The sequence below is a fragment of the Tinamus guttatus genome, unplaced genomic scaffold, assembly GCF_059628265.1.
Source record: "Tinamus guttatus ecotype Peru unplaced genomic scaffold, ASM5962826v1 Tinamus_guttatus_pri_ptg000960l, whole genome shotgun sequence".
In the NCBI taxonomy this organism is placed as follows: domain Eukaryota; kingdom Metazoa; phylum Chordata; class Aves; order Tinamiformes; family Tinamidae; genus Tinamus; species Tinamus guttatus.
This window is the reverse complement of record NW_028289494.1, coordinates 744-19,933: the sequence shown is the minus strand read 5'-3', so window position 1 is coordinate 19,933 and position 19,190 is coordinate 744. Positions and strand designations below refer to the sequence as shown.

General features: G+C 69.5%; 1 protein-coding gene across 1 annotated transcript; it reads right to left on the bottom strand.

The window, feature by feature from the left end:
• Positions 1–2,354: 2,354 nt before the first annotated feature.
• SRCAP (Snf2 related CREBBP activator protein) lies at positions 2,355–18,263 on the bottom strand (the record flags this gene model as incomplete). The annotated part of the gene is given in 21 exon segments (XM_088538267.1): positions 2,355–2,434; positions 3,066–3,116; positions 3,752–3,921; positions 4,522–4,708; positions 4,810–4,946; positions 5,628–5,820; positions 5,902–6,071; positions 6,145–6,281; positions 7,658–7,835; positions 7,923–8,281; positions 8,938–9,090; positions 9,903–9,995; positions 10,455–10,554; positions 10,664–10,839; positions 10,946–11,182; positions 11,797–11,965; positions 12,807–12,896; positions 12,899–12,949; positions 14,433–14,618; positions 18,094–18,183; positions 18,258–18,263. Coding segments are annotated over 21 exon segments (3,013 nt in total), but the record flags the coding sequence as incomplete, so codon positions are not given.
• Positions 18,264–19,190: the final 927 nt, after the last annotated feature.

Sequence of the window (19,190 nt, the reverse complement as noted above, 5' to 3'; positions counted from 1 at the left end):
GGGGGGTCCTCCAATGAGGGGAGGTCCCGGGGGGTCAGTCCCACGGGGGGGGGGGTCCCGTCCCAAGGAGGGGGGGGTCTCGGGGGGGTCAGTCCCACGGGGGGGGGTCTCCTCCCAGTGAGGGGAGTCCCGGGGGGGGTCAGTCCCACGGGGGGGGGTCTCGTCCCAGTGACGGGGGGTCCCGGGGGGGGGGGGTCAGTCCCCACGGGGGGGGGTCCCGTCCCAAGGAGGGGGGTCTCATCCCAGTGAGGGGGGGTCCCGGGGGGGTCTCCCACGGTGGGGGGGGGGGTCCTCCAATGAGGTGAGGTCCCGGGGGGTCAGTCCCACGGGGGGGGGGTCAGTCCCACAGGGGGGGTCTCGTCCCAGTGAGGGGGGGGGGTCCCGGGGGGGGGGGGGGGGGGGGGGGGGTCGCTCACCCTGGGCGGTGCCGATGGGGAGGCCGATGGTGGCGGGCCGGGGGGGGCCGTTTGCGGCGCCGGGGGGGGCGGCGGCGGCGGTGGCGGCGGGGAGGGGCAGCAGGGCCCCCGCGGCAGGGGGCGGGGCCGGGGGGCGGGGGCCGCGGCGGGGGGCGGGGGCCACGGCCTGGATGAGGGCGACCTGGGCCGGCTGCCCCAGCAGGGGCTGCCCCCCCGCGGCCACCAGGTGCAGGACGTTCCCTGCGGGGGGGGGTCAGTGACACCCCAGGGTGCCCCCCCCCCATCGCAGGCAGCCCCCGTGTCCCCCCGTGTCCCCTCCCGCGTCCCCTCCATGTCTCTCTCTACCCCCCCGTGTCCCCTATCGCCCCATGTCCCCTCCCGTGTGTCCCTTCCATGTCTCTCTCTGCCCCCCCGTGTCCCCCCGTGTCCCCCTCCCGTGTCCCTGTGTCCCTATCTCCCCTGTCCCTCCGTGCCCTCACGTGTGTCCCCCGTGTCCCCTCACGTGTGTCCCCGTGTCCTGTGTCACCCCATGCTCCTCCCGTGTCCCCTCCATGTCCTCCTGGCCCCCCCCATGTCCCTCTCGCCCCCCATGTCCCTCGGTCTCCTGTTCTTGGAGCACACACTACACTGTCCCCCATGTTCCCATGTCCTCACCATGTCCCCTTGCCGTGTCTCCCCCCTGTCCCTTCCCTGTGTGTCCCCCATGATCCCCCTGTCCCCCCCATGTCCCCTGCCATGTCCCATGTCACCCCGTGTCCCCCTTGTGTCCCCAGTGTCCTCCCATGTCCCCCCCATGTCCCCTGCCATGTCCCCCCCATGTCCCCAATGTCCCATGTCCCCCTCATGTGCCCCCCCATGTCCCCATGTCCCCCCCCGTGTCCCCAATGTCCCCTGCCATATCCCCCACGTCCCCCATGTCCCGCCCCATGTCCCCCCCCGTGTCCCCCCCGCATGTCCCCATGTCCCCCCCACGGTGTCCCCAGTGTCCCCCCATGTCCCCCCCCACCGTCCCTCATGTCCCCCCACCGTGTTCCCAGTGTCCCCCCCCATGTCCCCCCCCCATGTCCCCCCCCGTCCCCCCCTACGTACGAGGCAGGGTGTGGGGGGGGGCGCCAAGTGCCAGGGGCCGCAGGGGGGGGCCCCCCCCCAGCTCCAGCTTCCCCCCCCCGCCAGCTGCAGCGTCAGCGGCGCCTTCGGGGGGGGGGCCCCCCCCCGGCAGTGGCCGCTGGGCCAGGGCGGCCAGTTGGGCGATGCTGACGAGCTCCCCCGCTGCGGGACAGGGGACGTCATTGTCACCATCACCGTCACCATGGGGGGGACGTGGCAACCGCGGGGGGGGCGGGGCGTGGCACCGCCGGGGGGGGGGCATGGCACCGAACGGGGGGGCAGGGGGACACAGGAAGGTGTCACCAAGGTGGGGGGGGGGGGGGTGGCGGGATGTGTCACCAACGGGGGGGGCAGGGGGACATGTCCCCGGGGGGGGGCGGCAGGAGGACACAGGAAGGTGTCACTGGGGGGTGGGACAGGGGGATGTGTCACCAAGGGGGACACAGGGGGACATGTCCCAAAGGGCGGTTAGGGGGATGTGTCACCAAGGGTGAGGGAGGGCAAGGAGACGTGTCACCGAGAGGGACGCAGGGGGACACAGGAAGGTGTCACCAAGGTGGGGGGGGGGGATAGGGGGACATGTCCCCAGGAGGGGGGGCAGGGTGACACGTCGCCAAGGGAGAGCATGGCAGGGGGCACGGAGACAAGGGGGGGACCCAGGGGGGGACACGTGTTGCGGGGGGGGGGACGCATATTGGGGGGGGGACACGTGTTGCGGGGGGGGGCACAGAGAGGGACACCCCGTGACAGGGAGGAACACGCTGGGGGGGGGGGTGCCGATGACGTCACGGGGCGGCGATGACGTCACGGGGTGCTGATGACGTCACTCACAGGGCAGCCGCGCCTGCACGTCCGGCGCCAGCAGCAGCCGCGGGGCCCCGGCCAGCGCGAAGGCCGGGGGGGGGCGGAGCCTTCGGGGGGGCGGCGGCCGCGGGGGGGGGCGGGCGCCGGGGGGGGGCCGCGGCGCGGCCAGGGCGGGGGCGGAGCCCAGCGGCTGCAGCACTGCGGGGGGGGGGGGGGGGGGAGTGAAGCCCCGCCCACCGCGGGAGGCTCCGCCCCCACCATGATCCCTCCCACTCCCCCAAGCCCCACCCCCTGCTTTAACCCGCCCCCTCTGCCCATGATGTCACCCCATGCCCCTGCCAGGCCCCACCCCCCAGGTCAACTCCGCCCCCTTCCACCTTAAGCCCCACCCACCCCCAGCACAGCCAGCTGCCCGGGCCCCGCCCCTAGCCAAGCCCCGCCCCCTCTGCCTATAGTTCCACCACCGCCCCCAGGCCCGCCCCCTCCCTCCAAGCCCCGCCCAAGATCCCAGCTGCGCCCCACCCCCCTCCTACCTCCAGCCCCGCCCCCTTTAAAAGCCCCGCCCCCTCGCGCTCACCGTGGGCGGGTCCAGCAGGAGGGGTGGTGCCCAGGAGGGCGGGGCCGGGCCGGGGGGGGCGGGGCCAGTGCCAGCCCCAGCCCCAGCCCCAGGGCCAAGGGGGGGGGCGGCAGCAGCAGGGGGGGGCCGCGGGGGGCGGCGGCGCAGGCGGGGGGCGGGGCCCCGGGGGGCCCGGGGGGCGGGGCTCCATCTTGGGCGGGGGCTGCAGCATCCTGGGGGGGGGGGGGCTGGATGTGAGCGACCCCCAGCCCCCCCCCATGGCACCTGCTGTCCCCAACCCCCCTGGTGTCCCCAGACCCCCCCTGGTGTCCCCAGACCCCTTCATGTCCCCAGACCCCCCTGGTGTCCCCAGACCCCCTTGGTGACCCCAGCTGCTCTGCTGTCCTCCCCCCCCCCCACCCTGCCATGTCCCCCCGTGTCCCTCCATGTCCCCAAGCTCCTTGGTGTCCCCCGTGTCCCCAACGCCCCCCCCACCTCCCCATATCCCCCATGTCCCACCCTGTCCCCCATGCCCCTCATGTCCCCAATGCCCCCCCTGTATCCCCAATGTCCCCCCATCCCTAACACCCCATGTTCCCAGCACCCCTCATCCCCAGTCCCCAACGTCCCCCGTGTCCCCAATGCCCCCGTGTCCCCAACACCCCTCACGTCCCCATGCCCCCCACGTCCCCAATGCCCCCCCGTGTCCTCAATGTCCCCCGTGTCCCCAATGCCCCGTGTCCCCAACACCCCTCACATCCCCATGCCCCCCACGTCCCCAATGCCCCCCCGTGTCCTCAATGTCCCCCATGTCCCCAATGCCCCTGTGTCCCCAACGCCCCCCCCGTCCCCCGTGTCCCCCCCCCACCTGTTGACTTTCATGCGCACGGGCTTGGGCCGCGGGGGGGGGTCGGGGGCGGCGGCCACGTCCTCGAGGAGGCGCCGGGACAGGGCCCAGCGGGGCAGGAAGGAGTCGGCGGCGTAACGGGACACGCGGCCCTCGAGGGACACCAGGTCGAACAGCCCCATGTCCACCTGCTGCGGGGACGGGGGGGCGGCCGTCACCACCGCGACAGCGGCCCCTGTCACCTCCGGCCCCACGGGTGTCACCTCCAGCCCCACGGGTGTCACCTCCAGCCCCAGCGGTGTCACCCTCAGCCCCCCAAGTGTCACCTCCAGCCCCCCAAGTGCCACCTCCATCCCCAGCAGTGTCACCTCTGGCCCCATGGGTGTCACCTCTGACCCCACAAGTGTCACCTCCATCCCCAGCAGTGTCACCTCTGGCCCCACGGGTGCCACCCCTGACACCAGGAGCATCACCTCCATCCCCAGTGGTGTCACCCTCAGCCCCCCAGGTGTCACCTCCAGCCCCAGGGATGTCACCACTGACACCAGGAGCATCACCACCACCCCCAGCAGTGTCCCCTCTGGCCCCACGGGTCTCACCACTGACACCAGGAGCATCACCACCACCCCCAGCAGTGTCCCCTCTGGCCCCACAAGTGTCACCTCCACCCCCAGCAGTGTCACCTCCAGCGCCACAAGTGTCACCTCTGGCTCCACAAGTGTCACCTCCACCCCCAGCAGTGTCACCGCCGTCCCCAGCAGTGTCACCCCCGGCCCCAGCAGCCCCCTCACCTGGAAGGGCTCGGGCTCGAGCGCGCGCAGCACGAGGGACGCGGTGACGAAGCAGAGCCCCTCGGTGACGAAGGGCGAGTGCACGGGCCGCGGGTCGAACAGGTTCGGGTGGTTGCACACCTTGCGCAGCTGCATCAGCACGTTGATGACGCTCATGAAGTGGCCGGTGGCCAGCGTGGCCTTGGTGCTGCGGGGACGGCACGCGGCGGCGGGTGAGGACGCGGTCCCGTGTTGTCCCCGTGTTGTCCCCGTGCCGTCCCCGCGTTGTCCCCGTGCCGTCCCCCGCACCTGGCCTGGCCCATGAAGTCGTCGTAGAGGCAGCGCTGCCGCTTGGACAGGCGGCACTTGATGACGTGCTCGTACTTCTTGGGCATCTGCTTCTCCACGTCCACCTTGACCCGCCGCAGCAGGAAGGGCCGCAGCACCTGACGGGGGGGACACCGCGCCGCCGCCTGTCAGCAACACCCGTCTGCGTCCCAGAGCGGAGAGGGGGCCGGGGGAGGGCTGGGAGGTGCCCCCTGACGGCAGGATGACACCTGGGAGCTACAGCGTGACGGCGAGGGCACACCCGGGAGCTACAGCCGGACAGCGAGGGGACACCCGGGAGCTACAGCCTGATGTTGGGGTGACACCCGGGAGCTACAGCCAGACAGCGAAGGGACACCCGGGAGCTACAGCCTGACGTCAGGGTGACCCTGGGGAGCTACAGGTTGACACCAGAGTGACATCAGGGAGTTGGAGCCTGACGTCCAAGTGACACTGGGAAGCTACAGCTGGACATCATGGTGACCCTGGGGAGCTCCGGCTTGGCGTCAGCGTGACTCAGGGGGAGCTACAGCCTGACGTCAGGGCGACCCCGAGGTGCTACAGCCCGACGTTCGGGTGTCCCTGAGGAGCTACAGCCTGACGCCACAGGGAGCTACAGGCTGATGCCGCAGTGACCCCGGGGAGCTCCGGCCTGGCGTCAGGTGACTCAGGGCAGCTACAGCCTGACATCAGGGTGACCCCGGGGAGCTCCGGCCTGGCGTCAGGTGACTCAGGGCAGCTACAGCCTGACATCAGGGTGACCCTGGGGAGCTCCGGCCTGGCGTCACAGCGGTGCCCACCTTGTGCAGCCGCTTGACGAGGTTCTCGTTGTACTCCTGGCTGCCCTCGATCATGCCCGTGAGGGGGTTGGAGAACCACTCCTTGAACTCCCGGTGCGACTGGAAGACGTGGGGCATCAGGAAGTGCATGAGCGACCACAGCTCCATGAGGCTGTTCTGCAGCGGCGTCCCCGTGAGCAACAGGCGCCGCTGGCTGCGGGGGGACACGGCGGCGTGAGGAGGCGGCGGCGGGGGGTGCCGCGGCCGCCTGTGGCGTCACCCGGCGCGGCGGTACCTGTTGAAGTTGAGCAGCGACTGCCAGCGCTGCGACTTGAAGTTCTTGATGTTCTGCGCCTCGTCCAGGATCAGGTACTTCCAGTTCTTGCGGCGGAAGGCCTGGTGGTCCTGCAGCACCAGCTTGTAGGACGTGATGCACACGTGGAAGGCGTTGGGCTTGGTCCAGCCCTGCGGGACGGGGGGACACGGGGCGGTGGGCGCCGCCGGGGGCACCCGTGGGTGCTGCGGGGCGGGCGCCCACCTGGCGCTTGAGGCGCCGCTCCTTCTGCGCGCCGTAGTACGTGAGGATCTTGAAGCCGGGGCACCAGCGCTTCAGCTCCATCTCCCAGTTGAGCATCACGCTGGTGGGCACGATGATGAGGTGGGGGCCCCAGCTGCCTGCGGGGCGCCAGGCGTCAGCGGCACCCCGGGGTGCCCCCGCGCAGGGGACGGGGCGCCCCGGGGAGCCGGGAGCACCCGAGGGTGCCCTGAGGGCTCCTGAGCAGACCCCAAGGAGGACTCTGGAGGACCCCAAGTGATACCAGGAGCACCCGAGAGTGCCCTGAGGCCTCTTGGAAAGACCCAGAGCACCCAAAGGGGCACCCGAGGGTGCCCTGAGGGCTCCCAAGCAGACCCTGAGCGCCCAGCGAGGCACCCGGGACACTCTGGAGGACCCCGAGTGAGAGCAGGAGCACCCAAGGGTGCCCCAAGGCCTCTTGGAAAGCCCCTGAGCGCCCAGTGGGGCACCCGGGAGACTCTAGAGGACCCAGAGTGAGAGCAGGAGCACCAAGAGCACCCAAGGGTGCCCCGAGGCCTCTTGGAAAGCCCCTGAGCACCCAAAGGGGCACCCAAGGGTGCCCTGAGGGCTCTTGAGCAGACCCTGAGCGCCCAGCGAGGCACCCGGGAGACACTGGAGGACCCACAGTGAGAGCAGGAGCACCCAAGGGCGCCCCAAGAGCTCTTGGAAAGACCCAGAGGACCCAGTGGGGCACCCAAGGGTGCCCTGAGGGCTCCTCAGAAGACCCTGGGCACCCAGTGGGGCACCCAGGACACTATGGAGCACCCTGAGTGTTACCAGGAGCACCCAAGGGTGCCCCGAGGCCTCTTGGAAAGACCCAGAGCACCCAAAGGGGCACCCAAGGGTGCCCTGAGGGCTCCTCAGAAGACCCTGAGTGCCCAGTGAGGCACCCGGGAGACTCTAGGGGACCCAGAGGGAGAGCAAGAGCACCAGGAGCACCCATGGGCGCCCCAGGACCTCTTGGAAAGACCTGGAGCACCCACCGAGACACCCAGAAAATGCAGGAGCACCCGAAGGTGCCCTGAGGGCTCCAGAGCAGACCCTGAGCACCCCCCAAGGTGCCCAACACACTCTGGAAGACCCAGAGTGATACCAGGAGCACCAGGAGCACCCAAGGGTGCCCCAACATCCCTTGGGAAGCCCCGGAGCACCCAGTGAGACATCCAGAGACTCTGGAGCACCCCGAGTGATACCAGGAGCACCAGGAGCACCCAAGGGTGCCCCAAGATCCCTTGGGAAGCCCCGGAGCACCCAGTGAGACATCCAGAGACTCTGGAGCACCCCGAGTGATACCAGGAGCACCAGGAGCACCCAAGGGCGCCCCAAGACCCCTTGGGAAGCCCCGGAGCACCCAGTGAGGCATCCAGAGACTCTGGAGCACCCCGAGTGATACCAGGAGCACCCAAGGGCGCCCCAAGAGCCCTCGGGAAGCCCCGGAGCGCCCGGTGCAGCCCCCGAGCCCCCGCGGCGCCCTCACCCTTCTCGCAGGCCAGGTGGGCCAGCAGGGAGATGGTCTGGATGGTCTTGCCCAGCCCCATCTCGTCGGCCAGGATGCCGTTGAGCTTCTTCTCGTACATGGTGACCAGCCAGTCCAGGCCGATGTGCTGGTACTCGCGCAGGGTGCCCCGCAGGAGGTGCGGGATGGGCGTCTTCACCTGCGGGGCCGGCGCGGTGAGCGGGGCCGCGCAGGGCCGAACGGGGCCGAGCGGGGCCAAGCAGGGCCAAGCGGGGCCGGGACCCACCTGCGTCGTGGCCAGCGTGTAGCCCTTGGGCTGGAGGCTCTCGGCGGCCGCCGCGATGTCGCTGATCTCGGCCTTGGGGCCCGGCGGGGCCGGCGGCGCCGCGGGGGGCGCGGGGGGGCGCTCGGCCGCGGGGGGCAGGGGCGGCCCGGGGGGGTCCCCGCCGCGCGGCCCGGCCTCCCCCTCGGCCTCCTCCTCCTCCTCCTCCTCCTCCTCGGCCTCGTCGGCCTCCTCCTCGTCCTCGGCCTCGTCGTCGTCGTCCTCCTCGGCCTCGTCGTCCCCCTCGGCCTCCTCCTCCTCCTCTTCCTCGTCAGCCTCCTCCTCCTCCTCGGCCTCGTCGTCGCTCTCGGCCATCGGAGAGTCTGAGGGGGGCACTCGGGTGAGGCCCAGCACCCGCGGGTGTCCCCAGCACCCACGGGTGCCCGCAGCACCTACTGATGTCCCCAACACCCATGGGTGCCCGCAGCACCTACTGATGTCCCCAACACCTACGGGTGCCCCCAGCACCCACCAATATCTGCAGCTCCCTTGGGTGCCCCCAGCACCGGTGGGTGTCCCCAACACCCATGGGTGCCCCCAGTACCCACTGAAGCCCCTAGACCCCCCAGGTGTCCCCAGCCCCCCCGGGTGTCCCCAGCACCCACTGATGCCCCCAGCAGCCCCCTCGGGTGTCCGCAACACCCATGGGTGTCCCCAGTACCCACTGATGTCCCCAGCACCCATGGGTGCCCCTGATGCCCACTGAAGCCCCTAGACCCCCCAGATGTCCCCAGCCCCCCCGGGTGTCCCCAGCACCCTTGGGTGCCCCCAGCCCCCCAGGGTGCCCCCAGCCCCCCAGGTGTCCCCAGCACCCTTGGGTGCCCCCAGCCCCCCAGGGTGCCCCCAGCCCCCCAGGTGTCCCCAGCACCCTTGGGTGCCCCCAGCCCCCCAGGTGTCCCCAGCCCCCCTGGGTGTCCCCAGCACCCTTGGGTGCCCCCAGGCCCCCCTGGGTGTCCCCAGCACCCCTGGGTGCCCCTACCAGAGCGGGTGCTGCTGGCGTCCTCGGGGGAGTCCTCGGCGGAGGAGCCGGGGGCGGAGCTGGGGGCGGAGCCGGGGGCGGAGCCTCCCTCGGAGGCGGGGCGGGGGAAGGCGCCCGCGTAGCGACGCAGCAGCTCCTCGACGGGCAGCGCCCCTGGGGGGCGGCGTCAGCACCGGGGGCACCGCGGCGCCCACCGGCACCCACGGGTGACCCATGGCACTGGGGGTGCCCGTGTGCCCCCCATGGGCCACCCACCGGCACCCACGGGCGCCCATGTGCCACCTGCCGACACCCACGTGCCACCTGCTGGCACCCATGGGTGCCCATGCGCCGTCCACCAGCACCCATGGGTGCCCATGTGCCACCCACCGGCACCCACATGCCACCCACTGGCACCTATGTGCCACACACCGGCACCCACGGGCGCCCAAGTGTCACCCACCGGCACTCATGGGTGCTCATGTGCCACCCACTGGCACCCAAGTGCCACCCACTGGCACCCACGTGTGACCCAAAGACACCCACGGGCACGCACTGGCACCCACGTGACACCCCATGGCACCCAGAGGCGCCTATGTGCCAACCACATGACACGCACAGGTGCCCACCAGCACCCACGGGTGTCCAATGGCACCCACCGGCACCTATGTGTCACCCAACGGCACCCAATGGCGCCCAATGGCACCCACTGGCACCCATGTGCCACCCACCGGCACCCAATGGCGCCCAATGGCACCCACGGGCGCCCCCCGGCCCCCACGCGCTCCCGTCCCCGGTGGTCCCATGTGGCCCCGGCGGTGGCCGCGGGGGCGGGGGTGCCCGTCGCCGCCTGTGCCCGGGCGGCTGTTCTCAGCACCGGCTACCAAGACCCGGCCCATGGCGGGGGCGGGGACCTGCTGGGGTGCTGTGGGTGACACCGCGGGTGACACCGCGGGTGACGCCGCGGGTGACGCCGCGGGTCCCACCTTCGCGCTCCAGCTCGTCCAGCTCCTTCTTGTGGTCCACGTCACCCTCCAGGCGCTCCTGGGCCGCAATGGTCTCCTCCTCGTCCTCGTCGGCTGTTGGCAACAGGCGGCGGAGTGAGGGGGTGACGCGGTGGGGGTGTGTGCGCGTGACACGGAGCAGGAGTGACGTGAGACGGAGCAGGACTGGGCGCACCCCAAGGAGGGGACGCCTGGCGTGCGGGTGACACCCCCGGTGTGCGGGTGACAACCCCAGGCGTCTGGGTGACAACCCCAGGCATCTGGGTGACAACGCGCCACGTAGCAGCACTACAGGAGTGGGTGACACGAGGGGAAGAGGGCTCGCCCCAAGGAGGGGACACCCAGTGCGCGGGTGACATTCCCAGTGTGCGGGTGACAACCCCAGGCGTCCCGGTGACAACCCCAGGTGTCTGGGTGACAACCCCAGGCGGCCGGGTGACAACACGCCACACAACAACGCTACAGGAGTGGGTGACACAAGTGGGAGCAGGCTCGCCCCAAGGAGGGGACACCCGGCACGCGGGTGACACTCACCGGGCCGTCGCCGGGCGCCGTGCGGGTGACGCTGGGGACGCTGCCGTCGCCGGGGGGGTGACGCGGGTGCCGTGGGCGACGCCGCGTCGCGGGTGGGCGCCTGTGGGGCGGAACGTGAGACCGGCGGCACCCGTGGGCGCCAGGGCAGGTCGGGCGGTACCGGAGCGGGTCAGGCGGTACCGGAGTGGGTCAGGCGGTACCGGCGGTACCTGGGGGGGCCGCGGCAGCAGCTGGGGCGGCAGCAGCTGCTCCAGGTGCAGGCGGTACCCGGGGGCACAGGGGGTACCGGGGGTGCTGGGGAAGGTCGGGCGGTACCGGGGCGGGTCGGGCGGTACCAGGACAGGTTGGGCGGTACCGGAGCGGGTCGGGCGGTACCGGGCGGTACCTGGGGGGGCCGCGGCAGCAGCTGGGGCGGCAGCAGCTGCTCCAGGGGCAGGCGGTACCCGGGGGCACAGGGGGTCCTGGGGGCGCTGGGGCGGGTCAGGCGGTACCAGGACAGGTCGGGCGGTACCGGGGCGGGTCGGGCGGTACCAGGGTGGTACTGGGCGGTACCTGGGGGGGCCGCGGCAGCAGCTGGGGCGGCAGCAGCTGCTCCAGGGGCAGGCGGCCCTCGCGCTTCAGCAGCTGCAGCTCGCGGCGCCGGCTCGCGCGGTCGTTGCCCTCCTGCCGCTCCTCGGCCTCGATCGTGGCCTCGTCGTCCGACTCCTCGTGCGGCTGGAAGTCGCCGTCTGCGCCCGGGGGGGGGTCAGCACCGGGGGGGGCCCTGTGTCCCCCCGCAGCACCCCCCATTACCCCACAGCCCCCCCAACACCCCCCATTACCCCACAGCCCCCCCAACACCCCCCACGTCCCATTGTAGCCCCCCCATACGCCCCTATAAGCCCCATAACCCCCATAGCCTCCAATATGTCCCAATAGCCGCTCGGAATCCTCCAATATCCCCCAGTAGCCCCCTAATTCCCCCCGTGGCCCCCCCATCACCCGGTAGCCCCCGTATATCCCCCGCTAGCCCTTACATATCCCCCCCATCCCCTGGTAGCTCCCCCAATATCCCCCCCATCCACCCAAAGCCCCCCCATATCCCCTGGTAGCCCCCTCATGTGGCTCAGGAGCCCCTTGTGGTCCCCCAATAGCCCCCAGAGCCCCCCCATGTGGCCTGGTAGCCCCTTGTGGTTCCTCAATAGCCCCCAGAGCCCCCCCACGTCCCGGCAGCCCCCAGCAGCCCCCCAGCACGCCCAGTAGCCCCCATATTCCCTGGTAGCCCCGCCATGTGTCCCGGTAGCCCCCTGCGGTCCCGCAGTAGCCCCCAGAGCCCCCCACGTGCCCCGGTAGCCCCCCTGACCGTCGTCGTCGGCGCGGGGGCCGCGGGGCGCGGCGGCGCGGGGCGCGTTCAGGCTGCGGCTCAGCAGGTCCGAGTACTTCTCGGTCTGGCCCACGATGAAGTCGAGCTGCAGGTCCAGGGCCTTCTTGCGCTGCGCCTCGAGGCGGGCCTGCTGCTTGAACTGCACCACCTGGGGGGCGTGGGGCTAGTGACGGACCCCTGGTGGCCACCGCGTCCCCGTGGGGCCACCCGACCCCCTGCTGCTTGAACTGCACCACCTGGGGGGCGTGGGGCTAGTGACGGACCCCTGGTGGCCACCGGGTCCCCGTGGGGACACCCGACCCCCTGCTGCTTGAACTGCACCACCTGGGGGGCGTGGGGCTAGTGACGGACCCCTGGTGGCCACCGGGTCCCTGTGCAGGCCACCCAGCCCCCTGCCGGCCACCGGCCCCAGTGTGAGAGCCACAGAGGTCCTAGTACGGCTACTGATGGCCCCCTAGTGGCCACCCCGTCCCCGTGCCGGCCACCCAACCCCCTGGTGGCCACCGCGTCCCCGTGCTGACCCTGGTGGCCACCGGCCCCGGTGCGAGAGCCGCAGGGTCGTGGCTAGCGAGGCCCCCCTGGTGGCCACCACGTCCCCGTGCTGGCCCTGGTGGCCACCGGCCCCGGTGCGAGAGCCGCAGGGTCCCGGCGTGGCTAGTGACAGCCCCTATGGTAGCCACCCGTGTTGGCCACCCAACCCCCTGGTGGCCACCGCGTCCCCGTGCTGGCCCTGGTGGCCACCGGCCCCGGTGCGAGAGCCGCAGGGTCCCGGCGTGGCTAGCAAGGCCCCCCTGGTGGCCACCACGTCCCCGTGCTGGCCCTGGTGGCCACCGGCCCCGGTGCGAGAGCCGCAGGGTCCCGGTGTGGCTAGCGAGCCCTCCCTGGTGGCCACCGCGTCCCCGTGCTGGCCCTGGTGGCCACCGGCCCCGGTGCGAGAGCCGCAGGGTCGTGGCTAGCGGGGCCCCCCCCGTTGCCGGCCGCCCCGACACCTTCTCCACGCTGCTCCAGAAGTGCTTGACGTCGCGGGCGATGGCGGCCGCCACGCGCCGCAGCTTGGCCTGCTCCTCGCGCCGCGCGCGCGCTCCTCGCGCTGCCGCTGCTCCTCGTGGTGCCGCAGCACCATGCGCACCACCTGGGGGGGACGCGGCCGTGACACCCGGTACTGCGACACCCCGCAGCCACGAACACCCCGACACCCCCGCAGCCACGAACACCCTGCACCCTGACACCCCCTGCACCCCCACAGCCACGAACCCCAGATATTCCCATAGCCACGAACCCCCTACACCCGGCACCCCCACAGCCACGAACCCCCCGACACCCCCAGAGCCATGAACACCCTGCACCCCCAGAGCCACGAACACCCTGCACCCTGACACCCCCATAGCCACAAACACCCCGCACCCCCATCGCCACGAACCCCCTGCATCCCGACACCCCCACAGCCACGAACACCCTGTACCCTGACACCCCCATCATCATGAACCCCCGTACTGCAACACCCCCATAGCCATGAACACCCCGAATCCCCATTGCCACGAACCCCCTGCACCCTGACACCCCCACAGCCACGAACACCCCGCACCCCCATAGCCACAAACACCCTGCACTCCGACACCCCCATCATCATGACTCCCCCCGGCACCCTGACACCCCTCCTGAACACCCCGACTTCCAGCTCATCACACCCAGTCCCCCCCAAAGGCCTCAATTCCCAATTCCCCACTCATCCCAATCCCCCCAATCCGCTCAGGATCCCCCCAATCACCCAAACCCCCCAATTCCCTCCAATTCCCCCCAATCCCTCCCCCGATCCCCCCCAATCACCCCAATTCCCCCCACCACCCAACACCCCCAATTCCCTCCTACAATCATCTCAATGCTGCCCAATGCCCCCAACCATCCCACTCTTCCTGCAAGCACCCCGATCCCCCCCCGATCACCCCAATTCCCCCCCAAATCCCCCCAATTCCGCCCCCAATCCCCCCAATTCCCCCGCGATCCCCCCAATTCCCCCCCTGATCCCCCCAATTCTCCCCCGATCCGCCCCAATTCTCCCCCCGATCCCCCCAATTCCCCCCCGATCCCCCCCCGATCCCCCCAATTCTGCCCCCGATCCCCCCAATTCTGCCCCCGATCCCCCCAATTCCCCCCCAAATCCCCCCAATTCTCCCCCAAATCACCCCAATTCTGCCCCCGATCCCCCCAATATCCCCCCAATTCCCCCCCAGATCCCCCCAATTCCCCCCCAGATCCCCCCAATTCTGCCCCCAATCCCCCCAATTCCGCCCCCAATCCCCCCAATTCCGCCCCCAATCCCCCCAATTCCCCCAGATCCCCCCAATTCCGCCCCTGATCCCCCCAATTCCCCCCCAGATCCCCCCAATTCTCCCCCAGATCCCCCCAATTCCCCCCCAAATCCCCCCAATTCCCCCCCAAATCCCCCCAATTCCGCCCCCGATCCCCCCAATTCCCCCCCAAGATCCCCCCCGATCCCCCCAATTCTGCCCCCGATCCCCCCAATTCTCCCCCAAATCCCCCCAATTCTCCCCCCGATCCCCCCGATCCCCCCAGTCCGATCCCCCCGGTCGCGGTGGCGGTGGCGGCGGCGGCACCTTGCGCGCGACGCCGCGCTTCCAGCGGCGCTCCTGGGCGAAGTCGGCCGCCAGCCACTGCACCTCCTCGCACAGGTAGTCCCAGTGCGCCTTGGCGCGCGCCGGCTCCGCCACCTTGGGCAGCCGCTTGAGCGACCAGAACCCGTCGCGCTTCATGGCGGCGATGCGGTGCTCCACCTCGGCCTCCTGGGGGGAGAAAACGGGCGTGAGGGAGCAAAAACACCCTGAAAACATGAAAAAACACCCTAAAAACACCCAGGAACACCCCAAAAACACCCAGAAACACCCTAGAAACACCCCGGAACGCCCCGAAACGGTTCATGGCGGCGATGCGGTGCTCCACCTCGGCCTCCTGGGGGGGAGAAAACGGGCGTGAGGGGCCGAAAACACCCTGAAAACACGAAAAAACACCCCAAAAACACGAAAAAACACCCTAAAAACACCCAGAAACACCCTAGAAACACCCTAGAAACACCCCAAAACGCTTCATGGCGGCGATGCGGTGCTCCACCTCGGCCTCCTGGGGGGAGAAACGGGCGTGAGGGGCCGAAAACACCCCAAAAACACGAAAAAACACCCTAGAAACACCCAGAAACACCCTAGGAACAGCCAGAAACACCCTAAGAACACCCCGAAACGCTTCATGGCGGCGATGCGGTGCTCCACCTCGGCCTCCTGGGATGGGAGAGAAAACGGGCGTGAGGGGGCAAAAACACCCAAAAAACATGAAAAAACACACTAAAAACACCCCAAAACACCCTAAAAACACCCAGAAACACCCTAGAAACACCCCGGAACGCCCCAAAACGCTTCATGGCGGCGATGCGGTGCTCCACCTCGGCCTCCTGGGGGGGAGAAAACGGGCGTGAGGGGGCAAAAACACCCTGAAAACACGAAAAAACACCCCAAAAACACGAAAAAACACCCTAAAAACACCCAGAAACACCCTAGAAACACCCTAGAAACACCCCAAAACGCTTCATGGCGGCGATGCGGTGCTCCACCTCGGCCTCCTGGGGGGAGAAACGGGCGTGAGGGGCCGAAAACACCCCAAAAACACGAAAAAACACCCTAGAAACACCCAGAAACACCCTAGGAACAGCCAGAAACACCCTAAGAACACCCCGAAACGCTTCATGGCGGCGATGCGGTGCTCCACCTCGGCCTCCTGGGATGGGAGAGAAAACGGGCGTGAGGGGGCAAAAACACCAAAAAAACATGAAAAAACACCCTAAAAACACCCAGAAACACCCTAAAAACACCCAGAAACACCCTAGAAACAGCCAGAAACACCCTAAGAACACCCCGAAACGCTTCATGGCGGCAATGCGGTGCTCCACCTCGGCCTCCTGGGGGGAGAGAACGGGCGTGAGGGGCCGAAAACACCCCAAAAACACGAAAAAACATCCTAAAAACACCCAGAAACACCCTAGAAACACCCTAGAAACACCCCAAAACGCTTCATGGCGGCGATGCGGTGCTCCACCTCGGCCTCCTGGGGAAACGGGCGTGAGGGGCAAAAACACCCCCAAAACACGAAAAAACACCCTAAAAACACCCAGGAACACCCTAGAAACACCCAGAAACACCCTAGAAACACCCCGGAACGCCCCGAAACGCTTCATGGCGGCGATGCGGTGCTCCACCTCGGCCTCCTGGGGGGAGAAAACGGGCGTGAGGGGCCGAAAACACCCGAAAAACACGAAAAAACATCCTAAAAACACCAGAAACACCCAGAAACACCCTAGAAACAGCCAAAAACACCCTAAGAACACCCCGAAACGCTTCATGGCGGCGATGCGGTGCTCCACCTCGGCCTCCTGGGGGGAGAGAACGGGCGTGAGGGGCCGAAAACACCCAAAAAACACGAAAAAACATCCTAAAAACACCAGAAACACCCAGAAACACCCTAGAAACAGCCAAAAACACCCTAAGAACACCCCGAAACGCTTCATGGCGGCGATGCGGTGCTCCACCTCGGCCTCCTGGGGAGAGAACGGCCGTGAGCGCCCAAAAACACCCAAAACACCCAGAACTTGACCCCAACGCGTCACAATGAACATACGGCAGGAAGGGGGCCAAAACCACCACGAATCACCCGAAAAACACCCGGCCCAGCAACCAGAGAGACTCCACAACGAATCCGTGACAGGAAAGGACCCAAAAGCACCGTGAATCACCCCAAAATACCTCAATCGGCCTCAAAACACCGCTACGGAGCCTCACAATCAACACAGGGCCGCAAAAGGCCCAAAACCATCAGAAACTGCCCCAAAACACCTCGTGCAGCCCCAGAACCCGGCCATGAAACCCCTACGATGAAAATACGACAACAAAAGAACCACAAGCACCGCAAATCACCCCAAACGGCCCCAAAATGCGCCAACACAGACCCAAAAATAACAATGTTGAAGGAATGGGCCCAAATCTGCCACAAATCGCCCCAAAACGGTTCCCTGCCCCCACGCTGGCGGCCCTGGGGAAGGGCTCATGTCAAAAGGCCCCAAAACGGCCTCAATTCACCCCAAAACCCAAGGCTGAGCCCACGCTCTCAGCATCGGCCCTCCAGGGGAACCCTTTGGGGTTCTTGATTTTCAAAAACGACCCAAAACGCCCCCAAATTACCCCAAAACTCTTCCCAGCCCGCATGCTCTTGCGTTTGGTGATTTCAACGGGGTCTTGAGCACCAAAAAAGACCCAAAACGACCCCGATTGGCCCAAAACGCTGCGGCGGCGCCACCCGCATGTCCTTGGTGACCTCAGCACCACGCGGGTCACCAGGAAAGACCCAAAACGGCCCCGATTGCCCCCAAACTCCCCTACCCACCGTTATCCCCGTGGCGCTTGGCGACCTCAGTGCTGCCCTGGCTGCCGCGGATGGGCAAAAAGAGCCTGAATTTGCCCCAAAACCCTCCTCCTCCACAACGCTACCGTTTCGGGAACCTCAGCAGCACCTTGGTCGCCGGGGAACACCCGAAACGGCCCCGTTTTGCCCCAAACCCCCTTCCCGCCCCCTAAAGCAGCTTGTGCGTGACCTCAGTGCCGCCCCGAGCCGCTCGGATGACCCAAAACAGCCCCGTTTCGCCCCAAATCCCAATCTCGGCTCCTGGGTGACCTCAGCGCCGCCTCGACGCGCTGGGATGACCCAAAACAGCCCTGTTTTGCCCCAAAGCCCAAGCCAGCTCCTGGGTGACCTCAGTAGGCCCCCAGGCGCTTGGCCGACCCGAAACGGCTCCGTTTCACCCCAAATCCCAAGCTGGGCTCCCGGGTGACCTCCGTGCGCCCCAATGCACTGAGATGACCCAAAACGGCCCCATTTCGCCCCAAATCCCAAGCCAGCTCCTGGATGACCTCAGCAGGCCCCAACGCGCTGGGATGACCTGAACGGCTCCGTTTCACCCCGAATCCCAAGTTCGGCTCCTGAGTGACCTCAGCGCGCCCCGATGCACTGGGGTGACCCAAAACGGTCCCATTTCGCCCCAAACCCCCTCCCAGCCCCCTCCCATCTCCGGGTGCCCTCCACGTGCCCCGACGCGCTGGGATGACCCAAAACGGCCCCGTTCCGCCCCAAACCCCCTCCCACCTCCGGGTGCCCTCCGCGCGCCCCGACGCACCGAGCTGACCCGAAACGGCCCGTTTCGCCCCAAAGCGCCCCACTCACGTGCTTGGCCTGCTCCGCCATGTCGGCCTGCGCCCGCTCCCAGCGGCTGGGGGGCTCCGCGCGGGGGGGGGGCTCCCCGGCCGACGCGGCCTCGGGGGGGGGCGGCGGCGGCGGCGGCGGCGCGGGGGGGGCCGCCCCCCCCGCGGGCGGGGGCTGCGCGGGGCCCTCATGCGGCTGCGGGGGGGGCGGCCGCCGCCGCGGCCCGTCCAGCTCCTGGGCGCCCTGGTGGCCCAGCCTGCGCTCGGCGACCCCCCCGCCTGCGGGGACACGGGGGGGGGTCAGCACCCGGGGGTGCCCCCGCCCCCCCGGCACCCAGGGGTGCCCCCCCCCCCGCACCCACCTGCGTGCGCTGGGCCCTCCGCCCCCTCCTCGCTCTCCACGTCCGCGGTGCCGCCGCGGCGGCGGGGCCGACGCTGCTGCGGGGACGGGGGGTCAGGGGGGCGCCCCGGGGTGCTGGGGGGGTCGGGGGGGCCCATGGGTGCTGGGGGGGTCAGGGGCACCCCTGGGTGCTGGGGGGGGGGTCAGGGGCGCCCATGGGTGCTGAGGGGGGTCAGGGGGGCGCCCCGGGGTGCTGGGGGGGTCAGGGGCGCCCATGGGTGCTGGGGGGGGGTCAGGGGCGCCCATGGGTGCTGGGGGGGGGTCAGGGGCGCCCCTGGGTGCTGGGGGGGGTCAGGGGCACCCCGGGGTGCTGGGGAATGGGGGGGTCAAGGGCGCCCCTGGGTGCTGGGGGTGTCAGGGGCACCCCAGGGTGCTGGGGGGGGGTCAGGGGTGCCCATGGGTGCTGGGGGGGGTCAGGGGCGCCCCGGGGTGCTGGGGGGGGGTCAGGGCACCCCTGGGTGCTGGGGGGGGTCAGGGGCACCGCTGGGTGCTGGGGGGGGTCAAGGGCACCCTGGGTGCTGGGGGGGGTCAGGGGCACCCCGGAGTGCCGGGGGGGTCAGGGGCGCCCATGGGTGCTGGGGGGGTCGGGGGCACCCCAGGGTGCTGGGGGGGGTGAGTTATGGGCATCCAGGGCACCCCTGGGTGCTGAGCGAAGGGGCCAGGGGCGCCCCGGGGTGCTGGGGCGGGGGTTATGGGGCATCAGAGGCACCCCCGGGTGC